This window comes from Suillus paluster (genome assembly GCF_016628075.1).
Source record: "Suillus paluster strain FC165 chromosome Unknown EDB91scaffold_2, whole genome shotgun sequence".
Lineage (NCBI taxonomy): Eukaryota > Fungi > Basidiomycota > Agaricomycetes > Boletales > Suillaceae > Suillus > Suillus paluster.
Window position 1 is genome coordinate 634,897 of NW_024537562.1, and position 20,931 is coordinate 655,827.

The 20,931-nt window shown below is 48.5% G+C and overlaps 10 protein-coding genes across 10 annotated transcripts; 6 read left to right on the forward strand and 4 right to left on the reverse strand.

Moving 5' to 3' along the window:
• The first annotated feature begins 1,131 nt into the window (after window positions 1-1,131).
• On the forward strand, window positions 1,132-2,112 carry EDB91DRAFT_1096344 (uncharacterized protein). Its single transcript, XM_041316993.1, has one exon. The coding sequence runs from the start codon at window positions 1,528-1,530 to the stop codon at window positions 2,011-2,013; it is 486 nt and encodes a 161-aa protein (XP_041183671.1). The 5' UTR covers window positions 1,132-1,527; the 3' UTR covers window positions 2,014-2,112.
• On the forward strand, window positions 2,095-6,405 carry EDB91DRAFT_1096361 (lethal giant larvae like, C-terminal-domain-containing protein). Its single transcript, XM_041316994.1, has 16 exons — window positions 2,095-2,403; window positions 2,469-2,594; window positions 2,645-2,726; window positions 2,791-2,821; window positions 2,872-2,991; window positions 3,072-3,144; window positions 3,254-3,351; window positions 3,403-4,341; window positions 4,396-4,810; window positions 4,862-5,029; window positions 5,077-5,451; window positions 5,506-5,611; window positions 5,665-5,918; window positions 5,977-6,127; window positions 6,184-6,253; window positions 6,308-6,405. Exons 1-16 carry the CDS (start codon window positions 2,256-2,258, stop codon window positions 6,356-6,358), a joined length of 3,207 nt encoding a protein of 1,068 aa, XP_041183672.1. The 5' UTR covers window positions 2,095-2,255; the 3' UTR covers window positions 6,359-6,405.
• Window position 6,406: 1 nt separating this feature from the next.
• On the reverse strand, window positions 6,407-7,628 carry EDB91DRAFT_262829 (uncharacterized protein). Its single transcript, XM_041326640.1, has 3 exons — window positions 7,352-7,628; window positions 6,883-7,274; window positions 6,407-6,826 (listed from the first exon to the last, which is right to left on the reverse strand). Exons 1-3 carry the CDS (start codon window positions 7,383-7,385, stop codon window positions 6,506-6,508), a joined length of 747 nt encoding a protein of 248 aa, XP_041183673.1. The 5' UTR covers window positions 7,386-7,628; the 3' UTR covers window positions 6,407-6,505.
• Window position 7,629: 1 nt separating this feature from the next.
• EDB91DRAFT_262779 (uncharacterized protein) lies at window positions 7,630-8,718 on the reverse strand. Its single transcript, XM_041326639.1, has 5 exons — window positions 8,411-8,718; window positions 8,333-8,356; window positions 8,179-8,280; window positions 7,988-8,113; window positions 7,630-7,932 (listed from the first exon to the last, which is right to left on the reverse strand). Exons 1-5 carry the CDS (start codon window positions 8,516-8,518, stop codon window positions 7,759-7,761), a joined length of 534 nt encoding a protein of 177 aa, XP_041183674.1. The 5' UTR covers window positions 8,519-8,718; the 3' UTR covers window positions 7,630-7,758.
• Window positions 8,719-8,737: 19 nt separating this feature from the next.
• On the forward strand, window positions 8,738-9,847 carry EDB91DRAFT_1096379 (V-snare-domain-containing protein). Its single transcript, XM_041316995.1, has 7 exons — window positions 8,738-9,050; window positions 9,109-9,171; window positions 9,194-9,244; window positions 9,297-9,358; window positions 9,413-9,499; window positions 9,549-9,631; window positions 9,684-9,847. Exons 1-7 carry the CDS (start codon window positions 8,868-8,870, stop codon window positions 9,788-9,790), a joined length of 636 nt encoding a protein of 211 aa, XP_041183675.1. The 5' UTR covers window positions 8,738-8,867; the 3' UTR covers window positions 9,791-9,847.
• On the reverse strand, window positions 9,848-11,225 carry EDB91DRAFT_1325933 (uncharacterized protein; the record flags this gene model as incomplete). The annotated part of the gene is made up of 4 exons (XM_041325214.1): window positions 9,848-10,276; window positions 10,362-10,855; window positions 10,917-11,113; window positions 11,200-11,225. The coding sequence occupies 4 exons, from the start codon at window positions 11,223-11,225 to the stop codon at window positions 9,950-9,952; spliced, it is 1,044 nt and encodes a 347-aa protein (XP_041183676.1). The 3' UTR covers window positions 9,848-9,949.
• On the forward strand, window positions 11,208-13,229 carry EDB91DRAFT_1096388 (Met-10+ like-protein-domain-containing protein). The gene is made up of 9 exons (XM_041316996.1): window positions 11,208-11,430; window positions 11,478-11,569; window positions 11,633-11,728; window positions 11,777-11,854; window positions 11,903-11,967; window positions 12,020-12,130; window positions 12,179-12,415; window positions 12,464-12,874; window positions 12,923-13,229. Exons 1-9 carry the CDS (start codon window positions 11,273-11,275, stop codon window positions 13,052-13,054), a joined length of 1,380 nt encoding a protein of 459 aa, XP_041183677.1. The 5' UTR covers window positions 11,208-11,272; the 3' UTR covers window positions 13,055-13,229.
• On the forward strand, window positions 13,230-16,812 carry EDB91DRAFT_1096407 (mitochondrial carrier domain-containing protein). Its single transcript, XM_041316997.1, has 17 exons — window positions 13,230-13,582; window positions 13,640-13,843; window positions 13,903-13,992; window positions 14,040-14,092; window positions 14,144-14,265; window positions 14,323-14,443; window positions 14,495-14,513; window positions 14,562-14,857; window positions 14,911-14,962; window positions 15,138-15,264; window positions 15,320-15,454; window positions 15,503-15,528; window positions 15,578-15,829; window positions 15,885-15,919; window positions 15,975-16,058; window positions 16,118-16,224; window positions 16,341-16,812. Exons 1-17 carry the CDS (start codon window positions 13,404-13,406, stop codon window positions 16,539-16,541), a joined length of 2,103 nt encoding a protein of 700 aa, XP_041183678.1. The 5' UTR covers window positions 13,230-13,403; the 3' UTR covers window positions 16,542-16,812.
• On the forward strand, window positions 16,796-17,678 carry EDB91DRAFT_1096421 (uncharacterized protein). The gene is made up of 4 exons (XM_041316998.1): window positions 16,796-16,945; window positions 17,014-17,105; window positions 17,168-17,246; window positions 17,301-17,678. Exons 1-4 carry the CDS (start codon window positions 16,835-16,837, stop codon window positions 17,364-17,366), a joined length of 348 nt encoding a protein of 115 aa, XP_041183679.1. The 5' UTR covers window positions 16,796-16,834; the 3' UTR covers window positions 17,367-17,678.
• A 794-nt stretch (window positions 17,679-18,472) lies between these two features.
• EDB91DRAFT_1096425 (uncharacterized protein) lies at window positions 18,473-20,815 on the reverse strand. The gene is made up of 9 exons (XM_041316999.1): window positions 20,623-20,815; window positions 20,474-20,577; window positions 20,237-20,385; window positions 20,068-20,188; window positions 19,784-20,010; window positions 19,513-19,736; window positions 19,293-19,464; window positions 18,774-19,209; window positions 18,473-18,733 (listed from the first exon to the last, which is right to left on the reverse strand). Exons 1-9 carry the CDS (start codon window positions 20,740-20,742, stop codon window positions 18,526-18,528), a joined length of 1,761 nt encoding a protein of 586 aa, XP_041183680.1. The 5' UTR covers window positions 20,743-20,815; the 3' UTR covers window positions 18,473-18,525.
• Between the last annotated feature and the right edge of the window lie 116 nt (window positions 20,816-20,931).

Genomic DNA, 20,931 nt, shown 5'->3' on the forward strand with positions numbered 1-20,931 from the left:
TCAAGGACAGCTGCAGTCAATGGAGGAGGAACTCGATGAGCTACGCACCCGCCATCAGATCACCTGCGAATCTTTGTCTAGAGCTCAGGAACGCATTCAGGCACCACAGGCTAGCGAGAGTGATGCTGAGCTTCAAGACCAGCGCGTTCAGCAGGCTGTCGAGGTCGGAGACCTGCGAGAGCGCCTCGAGCATACGAGCCAAGAGCTTTCACAAGTTACGCGGCTGTTGCAAGATGCTGAGCTCCGCTTTGCAGAAGGGCAGCAGCTCAATCAAGAATTGAGCAACCGTGTTGCAGCGCTCGCGGATGAGGTCCAGAGAAGAGCTGGGACGGATGATTCTCTACGTGTCAGACATGATGAAGAACTTGATATCCTACAGAAGACGCTGTCAAACACCCAGACCGAACTCGCTGCTGCTAAAGTGGAATGCCAGCGCCTCGCGAGTCTCGTGGAGCAGTCAACTGACGAACTTGAACAAGCAAAGCAAGCCCACAAGGACGCTCTGCGACAAGCAGAGCAACAAGTTCGCGATTTGGAGGACGATCAGCAGGAGAAATTTGCCGTTCTCGAAGCCAATGAAAGGGATCTTCAGGAGCTCCGTATTAGCCTTGGCGAACGATCCCGAGAGCAGGAGTTGCTACGCATACAGCTACAGGATGAAATTGCCTGCCGCAAGGAAGATCAAGCGGCCTTTGATGACCAGCTCTCTTCTCTCACAGATCGTCAAGTCAAATTTGATGCTCACCAAACAGAGCTTCAACAAGCTAATGAAGCCACGCGGTGGCAACTGGAGCAGGCTGAAGCCGAGTTATCAAGTCTCCAGGCAGAGAAACAATCGCTGCAAATAGAGACTACCAGCCTGGAGGCGGAGATTCAGCGCTCAATATCATTAACTAGATATCTCGAGGAACAAGTGCGGGAGAGGTAAGTTGGCTCTTCGTCTTCACAGGTAGAATCTTGACTAATATCGAACAGTGAATCATCCTAATTCCTCCCTCAAGGAGACCCTCGAACAGATACAGGTTCGTCTTGCTCAGTCTGAAAAGGCGGGCAAGGCAGCCGAGCTTAGCCTTGCACTTCAAACAACACAGCATGAGAAGGCAATGGCATCCCTCCAATGGGAATTGGACACAGTTCGTTCGGAACCAAAACTTGATGACGTCGTCGCTGAACTGGAAGAGAAAAATCGCGAGATGGATCAGCTATTGCAAAGCAAGTGTGCGGAAATTGAAGACTATGACGATCGCATATTGGAGTAAGCGAATTCTCTTCCAGTTCCCACATCTGGTCTAATATGATGGCAGAGCTTTGAAGGCGAACAAGAAGTTATCAACGAAAGTGGAAGCTCTGACACGCAAGGTACAGAGCCTCCAAGGCAAACTTGCTTCTATCAAAGAGTCTGCACCAACCCCACCGGCAATTCTCGCTGCACCGTCTGTGCAAGCAGCAGCGCCGCCCATTGTCCCCCCGGTTCCTCAGGTGCCCGTACTCACAGATACTGTGCCAATCCTGGGACGACATCGAACCATGTCAAACACCCCAGCAGCATTCCGATCACAGACGCCCGAGAGGAAACCCTTACAGCCAGGTGCGACGCAAAGCAGAACCCCTGAACTGGAGGTACCGACATCTGCTGGGAAGAAGAGACGAGCACCAGATCATGATGAAAGAGAAACTGTTCCACCCGAGGGCCGCTATACAAGCGACTCGGACATGCAGCCAGCCACTACACCGCGTCTTCGGAAAACATTCCATGCAACCCGATCTGGATTTACGCCAGTACGCTCTGCCAGAAACATACTTAGCCTGCCTTCACCAGGAAGAAGAATAACGACTACCATCTCAGACGTCACGAACAGTCCTCGGTCGACATCTGACCCTCAAACCTCTAGGAATTCATCTAAAAGGACCTGGTTGGGGAAGATCAGAGGTGGAGTGCCGCAATCCAATAATCCAGGTGGCAGAGTTGTAACCTCGCGGGGGAATGTGTTTGAGAAGATGCCGGAATCATGATGATGGGTGTGGTCTACTTTGTAGTCTGTTCAAGTAGCATCTAAGTGTTGTCATTTGTATTTTTAGTCACTCCGTATTTATAGTACTCGTCCGACGAAAGTGTGATCACGAACTGTACTTAGTGACTTCGTCCAATTTGGCCATCACCGCAGATCCGGGTCTCAGCTGTCCTCTGGCTAATCTCGGAGCAGGTTGATTGCGATATTCATAATTGTAGGACAAGCCCAGAAGACGCGGCAGTCATGTTCGGAGAGAGACACGTTCTTGCAGATCTTTCAACTGGTCAAAGAGAGCCTGATGATTTTGACGTTGGAAGGCTGCGAACGGTGGACTATCTTTTGGACACCAGAGTGTTGACTTACGAACCCATATTGAGCCTCTTGGCTGTCGGTGAGATCTCTCAACATAAGCTCATCTTTGAACTGAACTCATTCGGTACTCTCTTTTGCTTTAAGGCACGACAAGTGGTCTGATTTGTGTGGTGGGCGGTCCTGGTGTAGAGTGTTCAGTTCAGACGCCAGAAGGCACTCCTGTCAAGATTTTACAGCTTGCCGCATCCACGGACAAACTCCTCTCTGTCGGTGAGCTGTTCACCAATACGTCGCCCTCGCCTGAAGTTTCATACGACTAGATGACCGGGATCGACTTCACATCTGGGACTTGAAAGATTTGACTAAACCGCCGAAGTCGACGAGATTTGACCATGCTATCAAGTACGCAAGCGACTAGTCGTTTGTAACTGTGACATCTGCTGACCTCGCAGCGTCCGAACACAAGTGCTGTTGTGTTGTCACCTTCGCATACGCATGTGGGCACCGAAAATCGTGTCTTAGACCTTTCTAAGAATACCCTTTCCAGGTCTTCCTTGCCCTGCAATCCGGAGAGATCAGAACGTACGATCTTCTGTGTCTGAAGAAGTCACCATATGTCATCCCGAACTTGTGGGATATGTATCAGACAAAGATCGCGAGCAGTGTGGTAGGATCCATTGCAGGCATTACTTGGTTGGTCCGTGCAGCAACGCCAGGTGTGTTCGGGTTGAAGTTCGCTTACATCAGGACCTTAGCAACATACCCGTCGATATAGTTGTTCATCCACGAGACCTCAACTTGATGTTCATAGCCTTCGGTGGTCAGTCATTTCCACGATCAAATGCAAGTCCCTGAAACATTCTTTAGGGGGAATCACACTGTACGATCTGGTGTGTATCTGAATTCATTGTCGTCTTCGACAAGAGGAGCTGTTTATTCCCTGTTTCAGTCTTCACGCAACATTCTACGGGCATACGAACTTGTAATCCCTGCTGGTGCACCAGGAGGGGGGGGATATCACCAATCTGTGAGCTGGAGCTTTCCAACCATGATCTATCATAGACTCATAACCACCAAGGAAGTGCTCACACATCGGCGACCCTCTGTTACTTCTGTGGCCATTCACCCAGCTGGGCATTTCTTTGCTGTGGGTTATGCAGACGGCTGTGTTGCCTTTTGGGCGATGGAAGATGAAGATCAGCCTCTGCTGGTGCGAACAGCCACAGACCTAGACGTGAATGTCATAAACGGAGAGGAGCTTGAAAAATTCCTACAGAATGGGGGTTCATCCAATCAAGAGAAGGGAAGTAATTTCCCGGAACGTCAGCCAATCTACAGGGTTGCTTGGTGTGGCTTCCCGAACTCTTCAGATCCTCGAGGAGGAGCAACTGCTCTAGTCGTATTAGGAGGCGACAGAAGTGACGACCCTTGTCGGTTAACCGTACACATAATGCCCGCTTTCGACTCTACAGAACCTCCTGCTACATCTGGTTCCAAATCTGGGCTCCACCCTTCTATCCGAAAGGCAATGCGACTTTCAGTAATTCCGTTAGAAACGACTTATTATCTAGCATCAGGGCCTGTTTATGACTTCATCCTTTTCCCAAAGTCTAATCCGCATTTTTCTGGTTGCTGGGATTCTGTCGCCCTGCTTTTTCTCACTGTAACCTCTGGTTCACGGATGGTTGAGGCTCGACAGTTCCCGCCTCCGAAATCGATGTCTCCGCTTTCGGGAACAAATGCCCAAAGTAGCAGAAAAGAAGACGATGTCGCACATGACCTCCCCGCGACGCTCGAGGACATGACACTTAGTGGCGAACCTCGACCAATGCATGTTCCTTCAAATTTGTGCAGTGGGCTTGGCGGGGTATTTTATGTACAACTCTTGACTCTGCAGCGAGCTATGCACGATGTACTTGTGGGACAGCAACCCATGCCCTGTGACACCGATTTACCCATCGCTGGAGGGTCTGCATGGATGGACGACAAAAGACTCAGTGAGCTGAGGCTCTCCAGGGTAGTGATCAATTTTATGCGCTCACAATGATTGATTATTAACACTGTGCTTCAGAGCCACCCGCGCCGAATCCTTATCAGCTGTCATCACGACTCCACTGTTCGTTTTCATGACATCAGTCCTAACCTTCTCATCAGTTCCAGTGCATCTCCCCTTCAGAAGAATTGGCCTTGCCCAATCCATGATCTCACTATAAATCTTAGTTTTGTACCACTTTCCAGTCCCCCAGAAGTTGCCACTGTTCAGGTAGCCCCCGAATCCTTAGAGTGTGTTGTGCTGCTGAAATCAGGCGACCTCCTGGTATATCAATTGAACACCGTGCAAGCGAATCCTCCCACCGAAACAAACGACGACAAAGAGCTTGTCCTGCTGGGCAACGTCGATTCAGGACCAGGAACAAAATACCATCCTTTCGTGATGCTGCCCCATAGTAATGTTTCCCTGACATGTTACGCATTGTCGGACATAGGTGTGCACTCCTTCGGGTCCGGTATTACATGAGTTGCTTAACGAAAAATAGGGTTCATCGGTGTTGGTTATATCGATGGCTCTGTCGCAGTGATTGATCTGCGTGGACCATCTCTCCTTAGACCGCAGAGTCAGAAAAGACAGTCTAACCTTCTGGTTCGCCATCAGGATGCGGGTCCCGTAGTCTCTCTGACATGGACTGTATCCGCTATTAGCATCGGTACGGGCTCATGCAATACGATAAAATCTATCTGACCTAGTGATTAGACGCACAACTCGCTGTGCGACTAATAGCGATCCATGAGTCTGGCAACACACAAATCTTCAAGATCATCCGGGATCCAAAGTCCTCGCTATATAATTTTGCACAAGATGTCACCAAGGTCGAGGGCCTGCAGAATACCCTGCAAGGTGGTTCATTCGTGATCGACTCGCAGAAAGGTGCTCCTTGGCGTGCCGATCGATCACGTTTTGCCGCGTCTCTTCAAACTCAAGATAGCAATCATGATCACTGCTTCTGGGTAACAGCAAGTACTAAGGGTGCTCGTTGCATGCTTGATATCTCGGGGGAGAGGATTGCCAAAGTAGAATGGAATTGCAAGAAAAACAAAGTTGGACATGTCCAAGTGATCGAGAGGAACAGTGAGCTTAATGACTCTGAACCCAACCATCAAACCGGTACTAACAACAATGCAGATTCTCGTGTGCTCGTAGCATTCAATGACAAACCAGAAGCTATGGTTTACTCCTTGCCTTATCTAGAGCATCTGCATACTTTCTCTCTTGCAAAAGTATGCGACAAGTATGTCCTCTCTAATGGCGTTTTGGCTACGCTCTGAGTAATTGACCTGCCAGCGTGGTGTCTGTGGACGAAACGGGAGATTTCATTGGGACGAGGTGTCACGAGTCAGGCGTGCTTGAACAGATCGTATTTGGCACACTTTTCAAGACTCGTCGTGTTTATGATCATCCAATCGTTGATCTAACAAGTTTCCACCGCGAGATCCCCCCTCACCCGCAGCCAGTGTCCGCTGGTCCCCCTTCGCTCCTGGGCTCTTGGTTCCGGTATGGAACGCCCATTATGACTGGAGAACAGCTCGACGAACTGCGTACGTTAAGTCACTCAAACTAGCTTTCTTTGTGGCTTTGCCCTGAAGCGCGATACAGTTGCTGGCCCCGACAGACCTACACCACCACCGGTTCTTGTGCAAACGTCACAGAATACAACCGCCGGCGATGGATCCGGTGTCGTAAGGATAATGGAAAACGCTCGCAATGACGTGTTTAACCGTCTAAATAATGCTCTTGCTGAAAGGGGGTACGTAAATGATCGTTCGATCAGTTCTTTGATGTCAGCGCTGAATGAGACCAAAGGGAGATGTTGGGAAATCTTGAGCAACAGATTGATTCCCTCCAACAAGGCAGCAAAGATATGGTGGCGCAGGTGAATGCTCGGTTTCTAGCTGTCGTATCTATCCGGGTGGCTGATCTTGATTAGGCTAAGAGACTTGCGACTGAGCAGGGGGCCAGACGTTGGTTCGGCTTCTGAGTTGACCGATAAGAGACAAGTCTCACCCAAACACACTCAAAATCCCAAGTGCTCGATGTGTATCATTATGCTTGTCCGTGTACTATAGGAGCCATGTATTGATATGCGATGTAGGAAATGATGTGTGGTCTTCTAACAGTATGTCGTTCACTGCTGAATGTCCGGGGCGCGTAACGCCTTGATATACTCCCTTATTTTTGAGTTTGGGAATAAATTCTCGTCTGACCATCGGCCCTTGGCTGCCTCTATGGCAAAAAGCCCAAGGTCCTCAATTGGTGTATACATGGAGGGCAGGATGGTCCTCATAACGGGAGCTGCAAGACAATCTATAGCCCTTGCTGCCGGAGAACGAATGTTCTCTCGGTCTGACGGGTGATCTTTGGAGGGGAAGAAGTAAGCAGGTCGCATGGTTGAAGCTTTGATGTTTGAAGACGGAGGGAGATCCCAAAGAGCTTTTTCAGTCATGCCCTATGATGGGCTGTGAACACTTGCGATACCTGAAGTATCAAGCAACAGACTCATACCTTGATTCTCGCGAACTTGACGTTGCTCTTGCCAGACGGATCTGCGCCCTCTCCTGAAATGAAAACGAATCTGAACGGCTCTCCCGTCCTGTCCTTCGTCCCTGCTTCTTGCAGGGAGTTCACGAAATGCATAGTGTTGTCGTATGTGATTCGAGTGTACTCCTCATCTGATAGGCCGATTGAACTTTTCCCCAGTGCCCAAACGCACGCGTCATGCTCAGCCAGACGAGCAGGGAGATCTCCAGGGTAGTCCAAGAAGTCCTTCAGAACTACGACTTCTGTCTTGTCATTTTCTGGGATATCCATCCATGATGGGAGGGCTCGCCGAGAGAGTACCGTGATCTTTGTGATGGCTGCATCTAATACTGCTTGACGAAAGATCTGGATGCCAGCTAGCCGCAGATAAGGATGCGTTAGATTTGATTACGTGTCAGTTGAGTCTTCACCCATGACGGAAATGAAAACATACCAGCACCAGTTACACCTGTCAAGACAAGTTTCATGATTGGGAGTGATTAAAGGCTTGAGGTTTCTTGGATGATTCGCCTTCTGCTGGTGTACGAGGGTTTAAGTACCTCTTCAGGTCATCATGAGCGCTTGCGGATTTGCAGGACGACACATTGTGGGACTGACGCAGTCAGCCGGCTGGACAGCACATGCGGTAGTGACACGAGCTTGATATACTAATCAGTGACCATAATTAAGGGCGTACCATCAATCATATACACACGCCACAAGACAACTTGCCGTTAGGGCTTACGCGGGCGGACGGAATGTAGTAAGTAACTTCGAAACTTTGCCGGAGACTACGCAGCGGCGGCAACATTCAGTGATACCAGTACATATCTCACAATATGACGTATACGGCTCATCTCACTATTTGCCGAAGATGACCTCGGTTGCGGACGCAGAGAGCTTCTTCCTGTGCTCGTTGATCATCCCTAGGAATCCATCGTCAGAGATGGATGTCCTCTCATGATCCCACTCTTCTGTATGACGCCTCAGCTTTCCTTCATCATCGAGCTCAAGAGTCAAGAGAGAATTCATCGTCTGCAAAGAAGAGGCCCATGATTAGTGCGGCTTTGAATGTGGCTTCATTACTAACCTTGGTAGGGGATGAGAAAGCAGATCGGTAGTACGCTACATCCTGATCTACTAGAATGGTACTCCGGGGTACGAGAGGAGGGTTCTTGAGGACGCGGAACTTTGGAATATCCACCTTTTCGAAGAGCTAGACGTGGGTTATCAGCGCTGTCAGCCGGGAGCGACGATATATATATACAGCAAACAACGCACCTTTGCAAGACCATGGAACTGAGCCCGAATGGACTTTGGACCCGTTGCGATACCAACGGGATCGTGAAAGACAGCGTCCTCAGAATAGATGTCGAATGTGGTCTGTTCGGAAGAGAATTCAATGGGGAACCTTCCGGGCAAAGAAGGAAGCTACATCATTAGGATTGCAGGAGTACATCTGGAAAGGGGCTACGATCAGTGGCACTTGACTGAGGATACGCGTCGAACGGACCTCCTTGATGGCTACAAGAACCTTCTGTTCCCTGGTCTCGGGGTTCCTTTCCTCAAGAGATTTGGACTCTGATGGGGTCAACCCAGACGCGTTCTTAGAAGGAGACATGATGTAAAACGGTTGGAGATAGTTAAATGGCGGGCGGGAAGAAATGTGTATAAAGAAAGTCGAGGCGATAGGAAAGAAGCAGCAGCGCCGAGGGGGTGTATATACCCCTCAGACAGTACTAGTATTCCAATGACCGAAATCATGTTTGATGTCAGCCGCGGCGATGGCAGTACTTGGTTGACGTTCAGAATGCACTGTGACAGACAGTCGTGACAAAATGTCACAGTGAGTCACGCGTTGTTGGCCGACTTTGCCCACCTCCAGAGTCCACAGTAACGTTTCACCCCAGACTGGTTGCTGCGACATTTACATCGAAACTACCACTGATCACCGTCAACTCTTGAAAGTTATGGCAGATTATGAGTCTTTGCACCGGCACTGCCGCACTCTGGAGTCTTTATTCGACACAAAGCTTACGTCGTACTCTCGCCTAGCGTCAACAATAACAAGAAATCAGGACGACGTCGAGGCAGGAGGCTCGCGTGAGCGCTGGAAAGACGTGGAAGGTGAAATCGAAGACCTCCTGGAGAAGGTGGGACATACAGGCGCTCCAGAACGCATACCAGTAGCTTACAAGGACATATGTTTAGCTACGAGAAACCAATGATGAATTGCTCGCACTCTCGAATAACCCGGACACCCCAGCCCTCACAGTCCATGTCCCGTGCAATCCAGAGACATCATGAGGTTTATCAGGACTATGCCAAGGAGCTGCGCAGGACCAAGGTCTGTCCTCATTTCAATGTTCTGTGAGCCCAGCTCTCATGATACCCTGCAGACAAATGTCCAGCATGCACTTGATAAAGCAAACTTGCTTTCGGGCGTTCGAAATGACATTGAGTAAGTTCTGATCCACTCGTAGAACTTCCCATTGACGGCCCTCTCCTGCGACAGGGCGTATAAATCTTCCGCAGCAGATTCACTACTCGCAGAAAGAGGGAGAATTGACAGCTCCCATAGGATGACAGACCAGGTTCTCGAGTAAGTTTTCATCATCGCTCGTGATTCTTGGCTGAGTGTTCTGTCACAGCCAAGCATATGAAACTCGGACAGAATTTTCGCGTCAGAGCGCGTCTTTAGCTGGTATCAACACACGCATGACCGGTGTTATAAGTCAGTACTTCTGCTCACAGTCACAAATCTTATATGCTTACTATCAGCACAGGTACAATACCTGGTATCAACAATCTCCTTTCTATGATCAAGAGTCGGCGGCGGAGAGACTCTATTATTCTTGGAATTCTCATTGGAGCTGCTTACTTCTGCTCATAAGTTACATGTCGCGGTGAAACCATTTTTTCATTATTCATGGACTCATTCAATACATATTTTTGTTTAATACATTGGCAGTTATATCATGAACTCACACACCAGTCCACGCTGGACAAGTTCGACCGCATTGCTACTGTACCCGGTGCAAACTTTCTATCGCTACCCACTGGCCGCTCGTTTGCTGAGCTTCCTAGTCTGGACATGATTTCCTTGCACGAATTCCCTCCAATTGTTTTCCAACCGTCGGACGACTCCCTGCTGACTTTCGTCTACGACCTCTTCCCAAGATGATTCGACTGGCCATCCTTTGACTTCAGCAACTATCAGTACCATGTCCCAAGTACGCTGCATGGAGTCATCGATCTTGTGGCAATCCGATTCAACGAGGATACGGCGTGAAGAACATGCAGCGATCAGCGCTCGGTGATTCGGCGACCGACTGTTGATAGCTGTGGAAAGAGAGAAAAATACATTTGGATGATGCTTCTGCAACAGCCCGTTTAGCTTAACTGACCAGGCAGATGATGGAGGATGAAACGCATCTAGGTCAGGTCACAGGGATGCCGCCTACCTCGATGTACAGCCACGTTTGCGGGCTAAAGCCGCAGCTGTGAATATCAATGCTTATCTTCATCCAGCGCTCGCCATGCCTTTCAGTCATACGATCTAAAAGTTCCACAGTAGCCTGTTGCGATTTAACGCTGTGCATGCTGACGTTTCGACCTAGCTCTGTTGCTAGATCAAGCTGTGCCTCAAGAATAGCTAACTGGTGCTCCAAGGGTATGGTGAAGGGCGTCAAGTCTCCGGGAGAAGAGACGTAGTTGTAAGGCACTCGGGAAGCTCTGTCAATGCCAACCTCTCCAAGCATTGCGCTTGAGAAGGCCATTAGATTTTGACGGACGTCTTCCAGGACGGTTTGTAGGGTCACTGGCTCGGGTAGATGAAGAAGCAACTTCTGGAAGGCCTCCGGATGCTCATCTGCATCCTTGAATATGCACCGGTAGTGCTCTTCCTTTGATTCATATGGCACCAGTGCGATCCAGTGTGTGAACCACGGATGGTAACCTAGCATCATGATTAGCGGATCTTCAGTGCCATATGAATGATTAACCGATTCATAGCTAACCAAAGGAAGGCACGACTTTATCTGGGAATGCAGTAGCCAAGTCTCGCACTAATCCTTGGTCTGCCTGAAGGGTGGACATGGCACCGATGATGATTGGCAAGTTGTCCATTGACTGTACGGGAATTTCAGAGTCTGTGGGATGACAATGTATATCGACGACATGCCGCAGTACGGAAGGAGGAGGAAGTGTGTCCCGACTGAGATACAGTATCAGAAATGTCGTGCTCGGAGTCGTAGCACATATCGATCGCTTGCATGTACGCCGACTGTGACAAGCACAAACAACTTCCATGCTTGGACTCCAATCATGTCTGAATTTGAGAAAACTTCCTAGATTATCTTTCTTCTCCAAAATCATGGCATGCACACTAACACTCGATGTATCACCTCCAGTACATCGTTGGATGGACACCACACTTGAAAGAGATGTTTTCAAGAAGACCGTCCCTGTTCTTGCCGCCAGAGTTCCTGCTACCAAAACAGGATCCCTGTTGAAGTCTGATGTTATGAAGAAGTACGTGGCTTCAGCTGTCCAGAGACTTCATCTGATATGCTTCAAAGATCTCTCATGGATTTGCCAAAAGTACGCAGCGTTCTTCGGGACCCCCACGATGACCTCGCGAGGCTGGTGTTGTTAAATGTATCTGAGTATGGTACCGTATAGCATCTCCCAATCGAATACCACGCGCTTTTCTGATGCTCCATCCGTAAGCCAGCTGCTCTCTCACCAGAGGTTCGCAATTTCCTGCAGGAACAGTCTGCCTCGCTGGTTACGCACAACCTAGACTTAACTTACGACTACTGGACAGCCGGTACGAGCGGTGTAGTTCCTCATGCCGATGGCAATTAATTATGTCTAGATGAAATATTACATTCCGTGTTGCCCGAGGAGCTCTGCAAGGGCTCCCCATCAGGTTTCGCAATTACTGGCCACCTAGGTGAGCGTGGTGACAGACGCCTATAATCATCATTGACGACTCCTGCAGCCCACATGAATCTCAATAAAGAATATCTACCCTATAAGCATATCATAGGTCAAATTATTCTGGATGCATGTGTTGATTCCTCGAATTCTGAAACTCGACTGATACTATTTACCACAGAAAAATCCCATGATCAAGACAGTCGTCAATAAATTAGACAGCATTCATACAAAGTATCGGTTCTTCAACATGGAACTACTTGCCGGAGAACCTAATTATATCGTGGAACACGTAGGTTAAGTCTTTCTGTGATACAATATGTTGTTAAAGACATTCTAGCACGAGTCTAATTGCCGTTTCACCTTCGACTTCACTCAAGTCTATTGGAATTCACGGCTTCACACAGAGCATGACCGGCTTGTCCAGCTCTTCGAACCCACCGACGTCATTGCAGATGTATTTGCTGGTGTGGGTCCTTTCGCAATCCCTGCTGCCAAGAAGGGATGTGCAGTATTTGCGAATGATCTAAACCCTGAGAGTGCGAGATACTTGACCAAGAATATCGTTGACAATAAAGTGAGTTCTTCGAGTCAATATGTACCTCGTTCTGACGTTGTTCGGTAGGTCGCAAGCTTGGTCCGCGCTAGCTGCGAGGATGGTCGTGATTTCATGAAGAAGGTCATTGCCCGTGCAAGAGATCATCCGTTCCCCGCATACACAGGACCGAAACTCAGCAAGATGCAAGAAAAGGAAGAGAAACGCAGGTTGCAACTTGCAAAATCCTCTCCACCTACAGTACTTGCATCGGTTGATAAGTCCACTGTGAATAATCAGTCTCCCCGTCAAATCATCTCACATTTTGTGATGAATCTTCCGGACTCTGCGATCGACTTCCTCGACTCCTTCCGCGGGATTCTATCAGAAAGCACTAGTGAACGGGATTTAAGCGGCATTTACACCGAGATGCCGATGGTTCACTGTCATTGTTTCACACGCGAACTGGAGCCAGACAGGGCTCAGGCGGATATTAGACAGGTAAGATTTGTGACTCGTTGCAAAGGTCGTGCTGACTGTGATCGTTAGAGAGTTGAAAGTAAGCTCGGACATAAGCTGGGCGCGGAAGTGACGTTGCACATGGTTCGGTCTGTTGCTCCGAACAAAGACATGTACTGTATAAGCTTTAGATTGCCTCGTGACGTGGCCTTTGCACGGTAATCTGGATTATCTACGGCGCCGGAACACTTCTTGATTGATGGGCCGCGGTTTAAGCGGTGTGCAGCCAAACGCGTTGTCTTTGGTATCGCATGTAAGGCCCGGCAACGCGATTCGGTTATGTAATCACCCGAGTTGTCTATCCCCGCAATAGTACTGCATTGGCCCTGTTGGAGCAAATTTTAGTCTCTTCGTCCTTGTGCCATTATCTACATCGTTGCGGGCTACCCAGGTGGTCCTGCATAAGTATCCTTCCCCCTAGTCTTGCTTATTTGCTCTCTCTCTCTCGCCATATAGACGTACCTGATACCTCCTAGACACTAATTCGCCAGAGAGTCGTGAAAGTAGAACAATGACACCCCTTCCACGCGTTATCTCGACAGTTCACTGCGACGCCGACGTGGCATCCTCTTCTTTGACAGATTCCGCCTTGAAAAGCGTTCGTAGTGTTGTTGCGGTACCCGAGAACGAGATGAAGCGATGGAGGAGGATTTTTGAAGCCAACGCAAAGGTCGTAGTCGACGGCGAGAAGTATATTATAATTCATTTCAAGGCATTCCAACCTCTATCTGACTACTCGGACGACAGATATCTCGACTCCGACAGCTTTGTCAATGCTATTGCTCCGAAGGGCAATTCGACTAAAATAGGTCGTGCGCAATTCGCAATTCTTTTTCGCGTTGCCGACTCCTCGAAGCGGGGTTTGGTTTCATGGGATGATTTTACAGTCTTTGAGACACTTCTTAAACGTCCCGACGCGGACTATTGGATAGCCTTTCAGTATTTCGACGTGTGAGTCTTTCCTCCCGTCCTATTATGAGTAGCTCAGACTTGACACGGTCGCCTTTCAGGGACAACTCTGGCACCATAACTTTTGATGAGTTCAAAAATGTGTTCTTGGCCAACGTTGGGCCATCTGCCATTCCTTTTGACTTTGACTGGTATGTACCAGTGGAATTCCAATTTGCTGTATTTACCGTAGTCACAGTGATTGGGTTAAGTTATATCTTGGCCGAAGAAACGGCACACATGTTCTTGGGTGTCAGTACGGCTATAATTCTGATTCCAATTTTATTGACTTAGTTTTTGTAGACAATGAGTTTACTCAGCTGATGAAGGGGCTTCAGGGAGAGCGTCTGCGTCAGGCCTTTAAATATCTCGACAAGGATCAAGATGGATTCATTAGACCCGAGGAATTCAAACAAATTATTTTGGTTTGTAAACGACTTCATTCTTCACGATTTGCGCTTTACACGATTGTTTCGCAACAGGAGATTGCTGGGCATAAGCTATCGGATGCAGTCATTGAACGTCTACCTACATTATGCACCCTGACTCCTAGTGGGCGGATATCATACTCTGAGGTTATCGCATTTCAAAATGTTATTCGAGGTGAGCCTCATTATTCTGTGGCCTGGAAGCAACCTCAACTTTGTATCGCAGAGATGGACATGGTGGAGCGGTAAATCTGCTCGCCTTGCATAACTTTCGTCCACTGATAGGCTGTTAGTATATTACGTGAGGCCACCGCCAAGTCAAAGGATGGACGCATTGACCAGTCTGACTTCCTTAACCACTCGGCTGCGATTTCGCGCTACGCTCTTTTCACGCCCATGGAGGCATCTATCATTTTCCACTTTGCTGGTCGGGGTAGCCCCGAGAAGAGGCTTGCTCTGTTGGATTTTGCTCAACTCTTGGATCCCCAGTGGAAATCTCCTCACGATGTACTTGAAGCCAAGGAAGTCAGCTCGAAGCCATCCTTCTATCATGGCGTACTACGCTCTGCCTACAGCTTTGTTCAAGGAGGCACGCCACTCATTACACAATACTGTCACGATGCAACTCTAACATTAATATAGGAATTGCTGGGGCTTTCGGTGCCACTATCGTCTACCCTATTGACATGGGTAAGTGATTAAGCAACTAGTTAAGTTGGATCGATCTGATTTTGCTTATTTTTATAGTGAAGGTACGCTGTGCATTTCATCAATCATTCTTGTAGTCTACAACCTGTCTGATTAATCGACAGACTCGGTGCGTTCTTAACACAGCTTTTGCGACTTTTGTGTAGCTGAACAACTTTAAGGATGCAAAATCAGCGGAGTACGGTGGTCGGTCAGATGCTGTACAAGAATAGCATCGACTGCGCTCAGAAAATATTCCGCAACGAAGGTCTTATGGGTTTCTACCGCGGTCTTGGGCCACAGTTGATTGTGCGTCATCGTTGTACCTCTATGATTTTTTTTATCTCGCTTCACGTTTCAGTAGGGTGTTGCTCCGGAGAAAGCTATCAAGCTTACTGTGAACGACCTCGTTCGTGGTCGCGCCATGGATCCAGAGACAGGTCGCATCAAGCTTGGTTGGGAGTTGGTGGCCGGCGGAACGGCTGGTGGTTGTCAAGTGGTATGTCTGCTCTTTTAAGACTATTCACGTTGCCCACAACGATGGCAGATCTTTACCAATCCCCTGGAAATCGTGTAAGGTTAAGCACACTGGTCATAGCCTGATCCCTGACTCGAGTTTCAGTAAGATTCGACTCCAAATACAGGGAGAAGCCGCGAAGCTAGAAGGTGCAGTTCAAAAGGGTGCCGTCCACATTGTACGCCAACTGGGCGTACTTGGTTTGTATAAAGGGGCCAGTGCCTGCTTGCTTCGCGACATCCCATTCTCGGCCATCTATTTCACAGCATATTCGCATCTTAAAAAGGATGTCTTCCATGAAGGCTACAACGGCAAGCAGTTGTCATTCCTGGAGACCTTGGGTGCAGCAGCCATTGCGTAAGCTTTCTTGCTTTATAAGCTTGCTCACTGTACTGACAGAGCGGTTCGCTAGCGGCATGCCAGCAGCCTACCTAACAACTCCCGCCGGTTCGTATTCCCTTGATGCACTACCCGTGATGATGCCAATCTCATCGTTCCACAGATGTGGTAAAGACTCGCCTCCAGGTCGAGGCACGACAAGGTCAGACCCACTACAAAGGCCTCACCGACGCATTTGTCAAAATCAGTCAGTGCCAATTTCATTTAGCGAAGCTCGGGAATTCACGACTGCGGTACTACCTGTAGATAAGGAAGAAGGCTTCAAAGCATTATTCAAGGGGGGGCCGGCGCGTATCCTGAGAAGTAGCCCACAGTTTGGCTTCACCCTGCTTGCATATGAATACTTGCAAAAGGTACTTGACTGTTACTCCACGCCCTGAACATACTAACATCCAATTATCCTTGCAGCTTTTTCCTGTCAGTCCGTCCGTTTGGTCTATGGGATATGATACCTGATTATTTTCTACAGTATCCATGGCAAGATAACAAATCCGAAGTCAAGACTGCTCTGACAACATCGAAACGGGATGACATGTCTCAAATCCGTGCCCGGAACGCCCTCAAAATACTACTAGATGTTCATGGGGATTTCGGGAGGCGTGCGGCCAATTTCTCACATCCCCTCGTGAAGCCGGCACCACCGACAACCCCGCCGTCGAAAACGGCATGATGCACTTTACTTAATCCTCATCTATTGAACTTTGTATAGACGGAACAATGCAGGAATACAGCCTCCTGTTCTTTCCGAACTTCTGACTTGCTTTCGATCTATCGATGTCGCTCTCTCTCGACAATGCACCTTTGCTACTACATCTACATAGACTTAAATATTCTTCAAAGCAACCACTGACTACAGTATACCGTAATTGACACAATTGGATTATTTAAGATTGTTATGCATCCGCATGACAAACACGGAATACATGGACGTGTTTTACCGGTTTTCCTACTGCCCTTGGATAAATGCCGCTCCGTGAAGTCGAATTCCCTTCCGATCCTAAAGATCTGGAACACACGACAGAACAGTTTTTGATTTTCTACTCCTCGCGCATAAATGGGCAGCTATGGTGTCCCGTGAGTGCGAGTTTCATGTAGTACAGCGACCACACAAATTTCTGACTGGTTGGAACTTGGCCTGCCAGGACTGTGTAGAAGTAGATCGGACCATCCAAGATACCTTCGGCCCTGAGCATGGGCCATCCGCGGTGATCGTCTATGTTGGTCAAAAGCCTGAGTAGGCACATCTCGATTCCCGAGATCTGTGAACTGGCACTCAATTTCCATGACTGCGCCCAGATGGAAAACCCCATCCAATGTTTTCCGAGGCGAGCCCTGGCAAATTACCTCGGTGCCCACGGTTATCAAGGTGAAAGGCGTCAGTAGAACTACCTTACTACTACAAAGCAATTTCTGATAGCCTCATCGACAGTCTGAAGTAGCTGGTCGACTCGACTCAGAGATCAATGCACGACTCGCTGATTTCATCCGAGGATAAAGTGATCGGGCCCCATGAGTCATGACGTCGAGTTTCAAATACCAACTGGCCTTTGGATTCAATGTGTACATAGTAGAAGCAACCGAAGGTCAAAATTTTGAATAAACTGATGAAACTACTAATCAAGGTCTGGCTACAAGAGACTATGAAACTACTAGGATGCGTTCCCTGACTTCCGCTCTTCTTCAAGACCCATGCCGTCGGTACTATGTCATCTTTCCCCGATTCTGAATGAGCTCCAGTATTGCCATTGTCGAAACCAAGGACACGTCAGCCACATCGGAGAATATGTAACCCGACAGTAGACACATAGTATATTAATAATTAAGCGATTCCGGTGTGCCTCTTAAGTCTAATAATTTCGTATCTGCTTGCAAAGCAAACTACTGCTATCATATCGTAACCTTAAAAGTCATAGTCGGAGAGGTGGACTACTGGGCGATCGCAACTTGTCTCGAGATCCATGTTAACGTGCTGGCGCTCTGTTTTTTTTACAGTGTAGGTACGGCCAACCCTCGAAGATATCGATAACCATGCAACCCAGGGGAGACATCATTTTTCACGTCTAATCTTTTTGGTTTATTTTTGTCCAACACGGTCCCTCATAAATAACACTTTTTCTCTCGCGTCGAAAATCCTGCTCGGAATGATGTGTGGTCCTGGATGTTCAAAGGAATTTCTAGGGACCATGTTGTTTGTAAGGGGTCCTTGATGGGAACCCATACCTGTCGTCGTCTGCCCCTGGGCCTAAGCAGGCACAAACATTTGGCACAAGTAAAGAATATTCCATCAACGTTCCCCTGGTTGACGGTCACAGTCTCAGAGAACTTGTGCGATCACAAGACGTGCGCTGAACTTCAAGCAAATAGTTTGTACTTGGTCTTTTCACAGCTGCGCACTACCTTCGGTGACCTTCGACTATGATAACTCCTCAAGGATGTAATGATACACTGGTTGTTCAGAAGCATCAACGTGGCACATTATAAGGTGATGGGGCTTGAGACTCGGGGGATATTTTACTCCTCCCTCCTGTAGATCTCAACGAGTGGTACATTAGGATGGATTCTTATCAATTCATCAAAGGACTCTGAAAGCTAGTGGTGCATACTTCAGAAAATTCTAGTGTTTCAAACCGTATTTGTTGCGATACTGCAAATAGTTATGGAACTCGAGTAAAATCACCACTTTTGCCGCCTGTTTTATGCGTGACCATGATCTCCCCAATTTTCATTTCCTTGCCCGCCACGGCCTTTAGCATATCCCAAACCGTAAGGAGACCGACGGATACAGCCGTCAGTGCCTCCATTTCTACTCCAGTTTTCCCTTCGCATGCCACAGTAGCAGTACACTTTATGCCATAAACGAGGCTGCCTTGATCACCAAGCGGCGAAGCGGGACACATGCCACAGCTCAGGCGTTAATGTGACAGATATGTTGGATATCTGGAGAGGATGACATAGGGGAATGAGGTCGGAGGTTCGCTTAGAGCCCATGATCGCGGCTAGCTGAGCGACAGTCATCACATCCCCTTTGCCGCGAGCCTTCTGGATTGTCTTGTCATTGGAATCGGCGTCACCCGACCCTGTGACAAGGTCATACGCAGACTTTGGGATGTATATGCAACCGCTGGCGGTAGCGCTACGCTTCGTTGCGTCCTTACTGCCGACATCAACCATACGCGGCTGACCATCAGAGCTAATATGAGTCAAACGGAGGTCAGATCGGCTAGACGACGAGCTCCAGCGTCGATGGATATAAGGTAGCAACAGTGTACCATCGAGGGGGTAAGCATACGCAGGAAGGCGGGGTAACGATCGCACTCTAGACTTGCGAGGCTGCGTGTCTGGAAAAGTAGATTTACATCAGGACAACTGTATTACACCCATCGCACACTAGTAAACTATGCCTCAGAGGAAAGCACCTAACCTCCAATGAGAATCATGGGTCGATTGGTTATGACATCAATATCCTCCATCCCGGCGTGCTTCTCCTGTTTTCCTTGGACAGCGCGTCCGATGACGTCCAGGAGTTCTGCATCACTGGCGCCACATCGCATTTCATCCCTAAGGGATACTTCCTTGGCGTCAAAGAGACAAACCTGACTCAAGGGTGAGTATGTGGCACGCTCCGGTTATGATACACATACTTTAATCTGTCCGTCTGCCGTCAAGCGCAGGCGGTTGCAGGATGAGCAAAAATGATCAGACATGCTGCTGATGAAGCCTAAACTACCGACATGTCCCGGAATCTTCCAAGATCGCGCGGTGTCGTTGAGTTCATCGGGCGCTCGTGTTATAGAAGGGTATTCTCTTGAGATTTGGTCCAAAAGCTGGCTGGAAGGAATCATCTTTGCCTTGTCCCACTTGTTCCCTGTGCGGCGTGAGCAAATCCACATGACTATCGGAGACAAACTATACCTGTGAAGGGCATGAATTCAATAAATCGAACGGAGATATTTTTGTCCGTAGTCAATTTGACAAAATCCAGGACTTCTGAATCGTTGAGGCCCTTGACCACAACAACATTTAATTTCACTGATTGTAATCCTGGACTGTGGAGGGCGGCATCGAGTGAGCGAAGGACTGCATCGTGGCCGGGTCGCCGAGTCATAATCTCAAACTTAAATGGGTCTAGAGTATCAAGGCTGATTTATGTCACTGTTAGGTGTGCCGTATTGAATGCACGAAAAGAGAATGGTCACCTCAGATTCAGATGTGTTAGACCGTTTTCAACATAACCAGGCAGACGACGATGGAGGGCAAGTCCATTGGTGGTCATGCCGATAGACTGGAGGCCGAGTGGTCTGAGCTCGTTGAGGCGACCTGCACAATGTTTAACCAACAGTCAGAAGCATGACAATAATAACTTGCGAATTATGCCGTCCAAGCCTTTCCGTACAGTAGGCTCACCCCCAGTCAGTCGTATTTTAGTGACGCCGCTTCTCACGAAAAGATTTGCCAAACGGATGATTTCGTCATCAGTCAAGATGTGGTCGGCTGGTGATAACTCTACGCCTTCGCTAGGCATGCAATAGAAGCCTACATTACGAGCAGAATTGTTAGTGCTGGAGACCACGAGTCGAACGAGGGACAGACATCGAAGATTACATCTCTCTGTCAAGGGAGATGCGAAGGTAATCGTGTCTCCTCTGAAATGAGTCAACGAGTGCGGGTGAAAATGGTTTTTGTACATCGATGCGTGCAATTTTTGACTAGGACAAGATGAGTTGACCTCTAAGCCGGATGGGTGACCATACCTGAGCCCTTGTTCTTGCGGTTGCGGTTGTCCCTGTGCTCTGCGAATAGGACCGGAGAAAGGCAGGTCGATATTTGCGGGATACCGCTGGACCTAACCAGCTTGCCCGTTGATAATTCATATGTCGGAAGAAGGAGCTTGAGTAAACATAGTGCTCCTGAGAGGATAATTAGATCTCACGGGCCCCGCGTCCTTGTCAAAAGTTGGTTCCGAGAATCTCGATCGGAACGTTGACCTGATCACATGACATGACGCTAGCGGCGGCTAAAGCCTAAGGGTGACTTATATATTAGCTGGTTCGCCTCCCCCA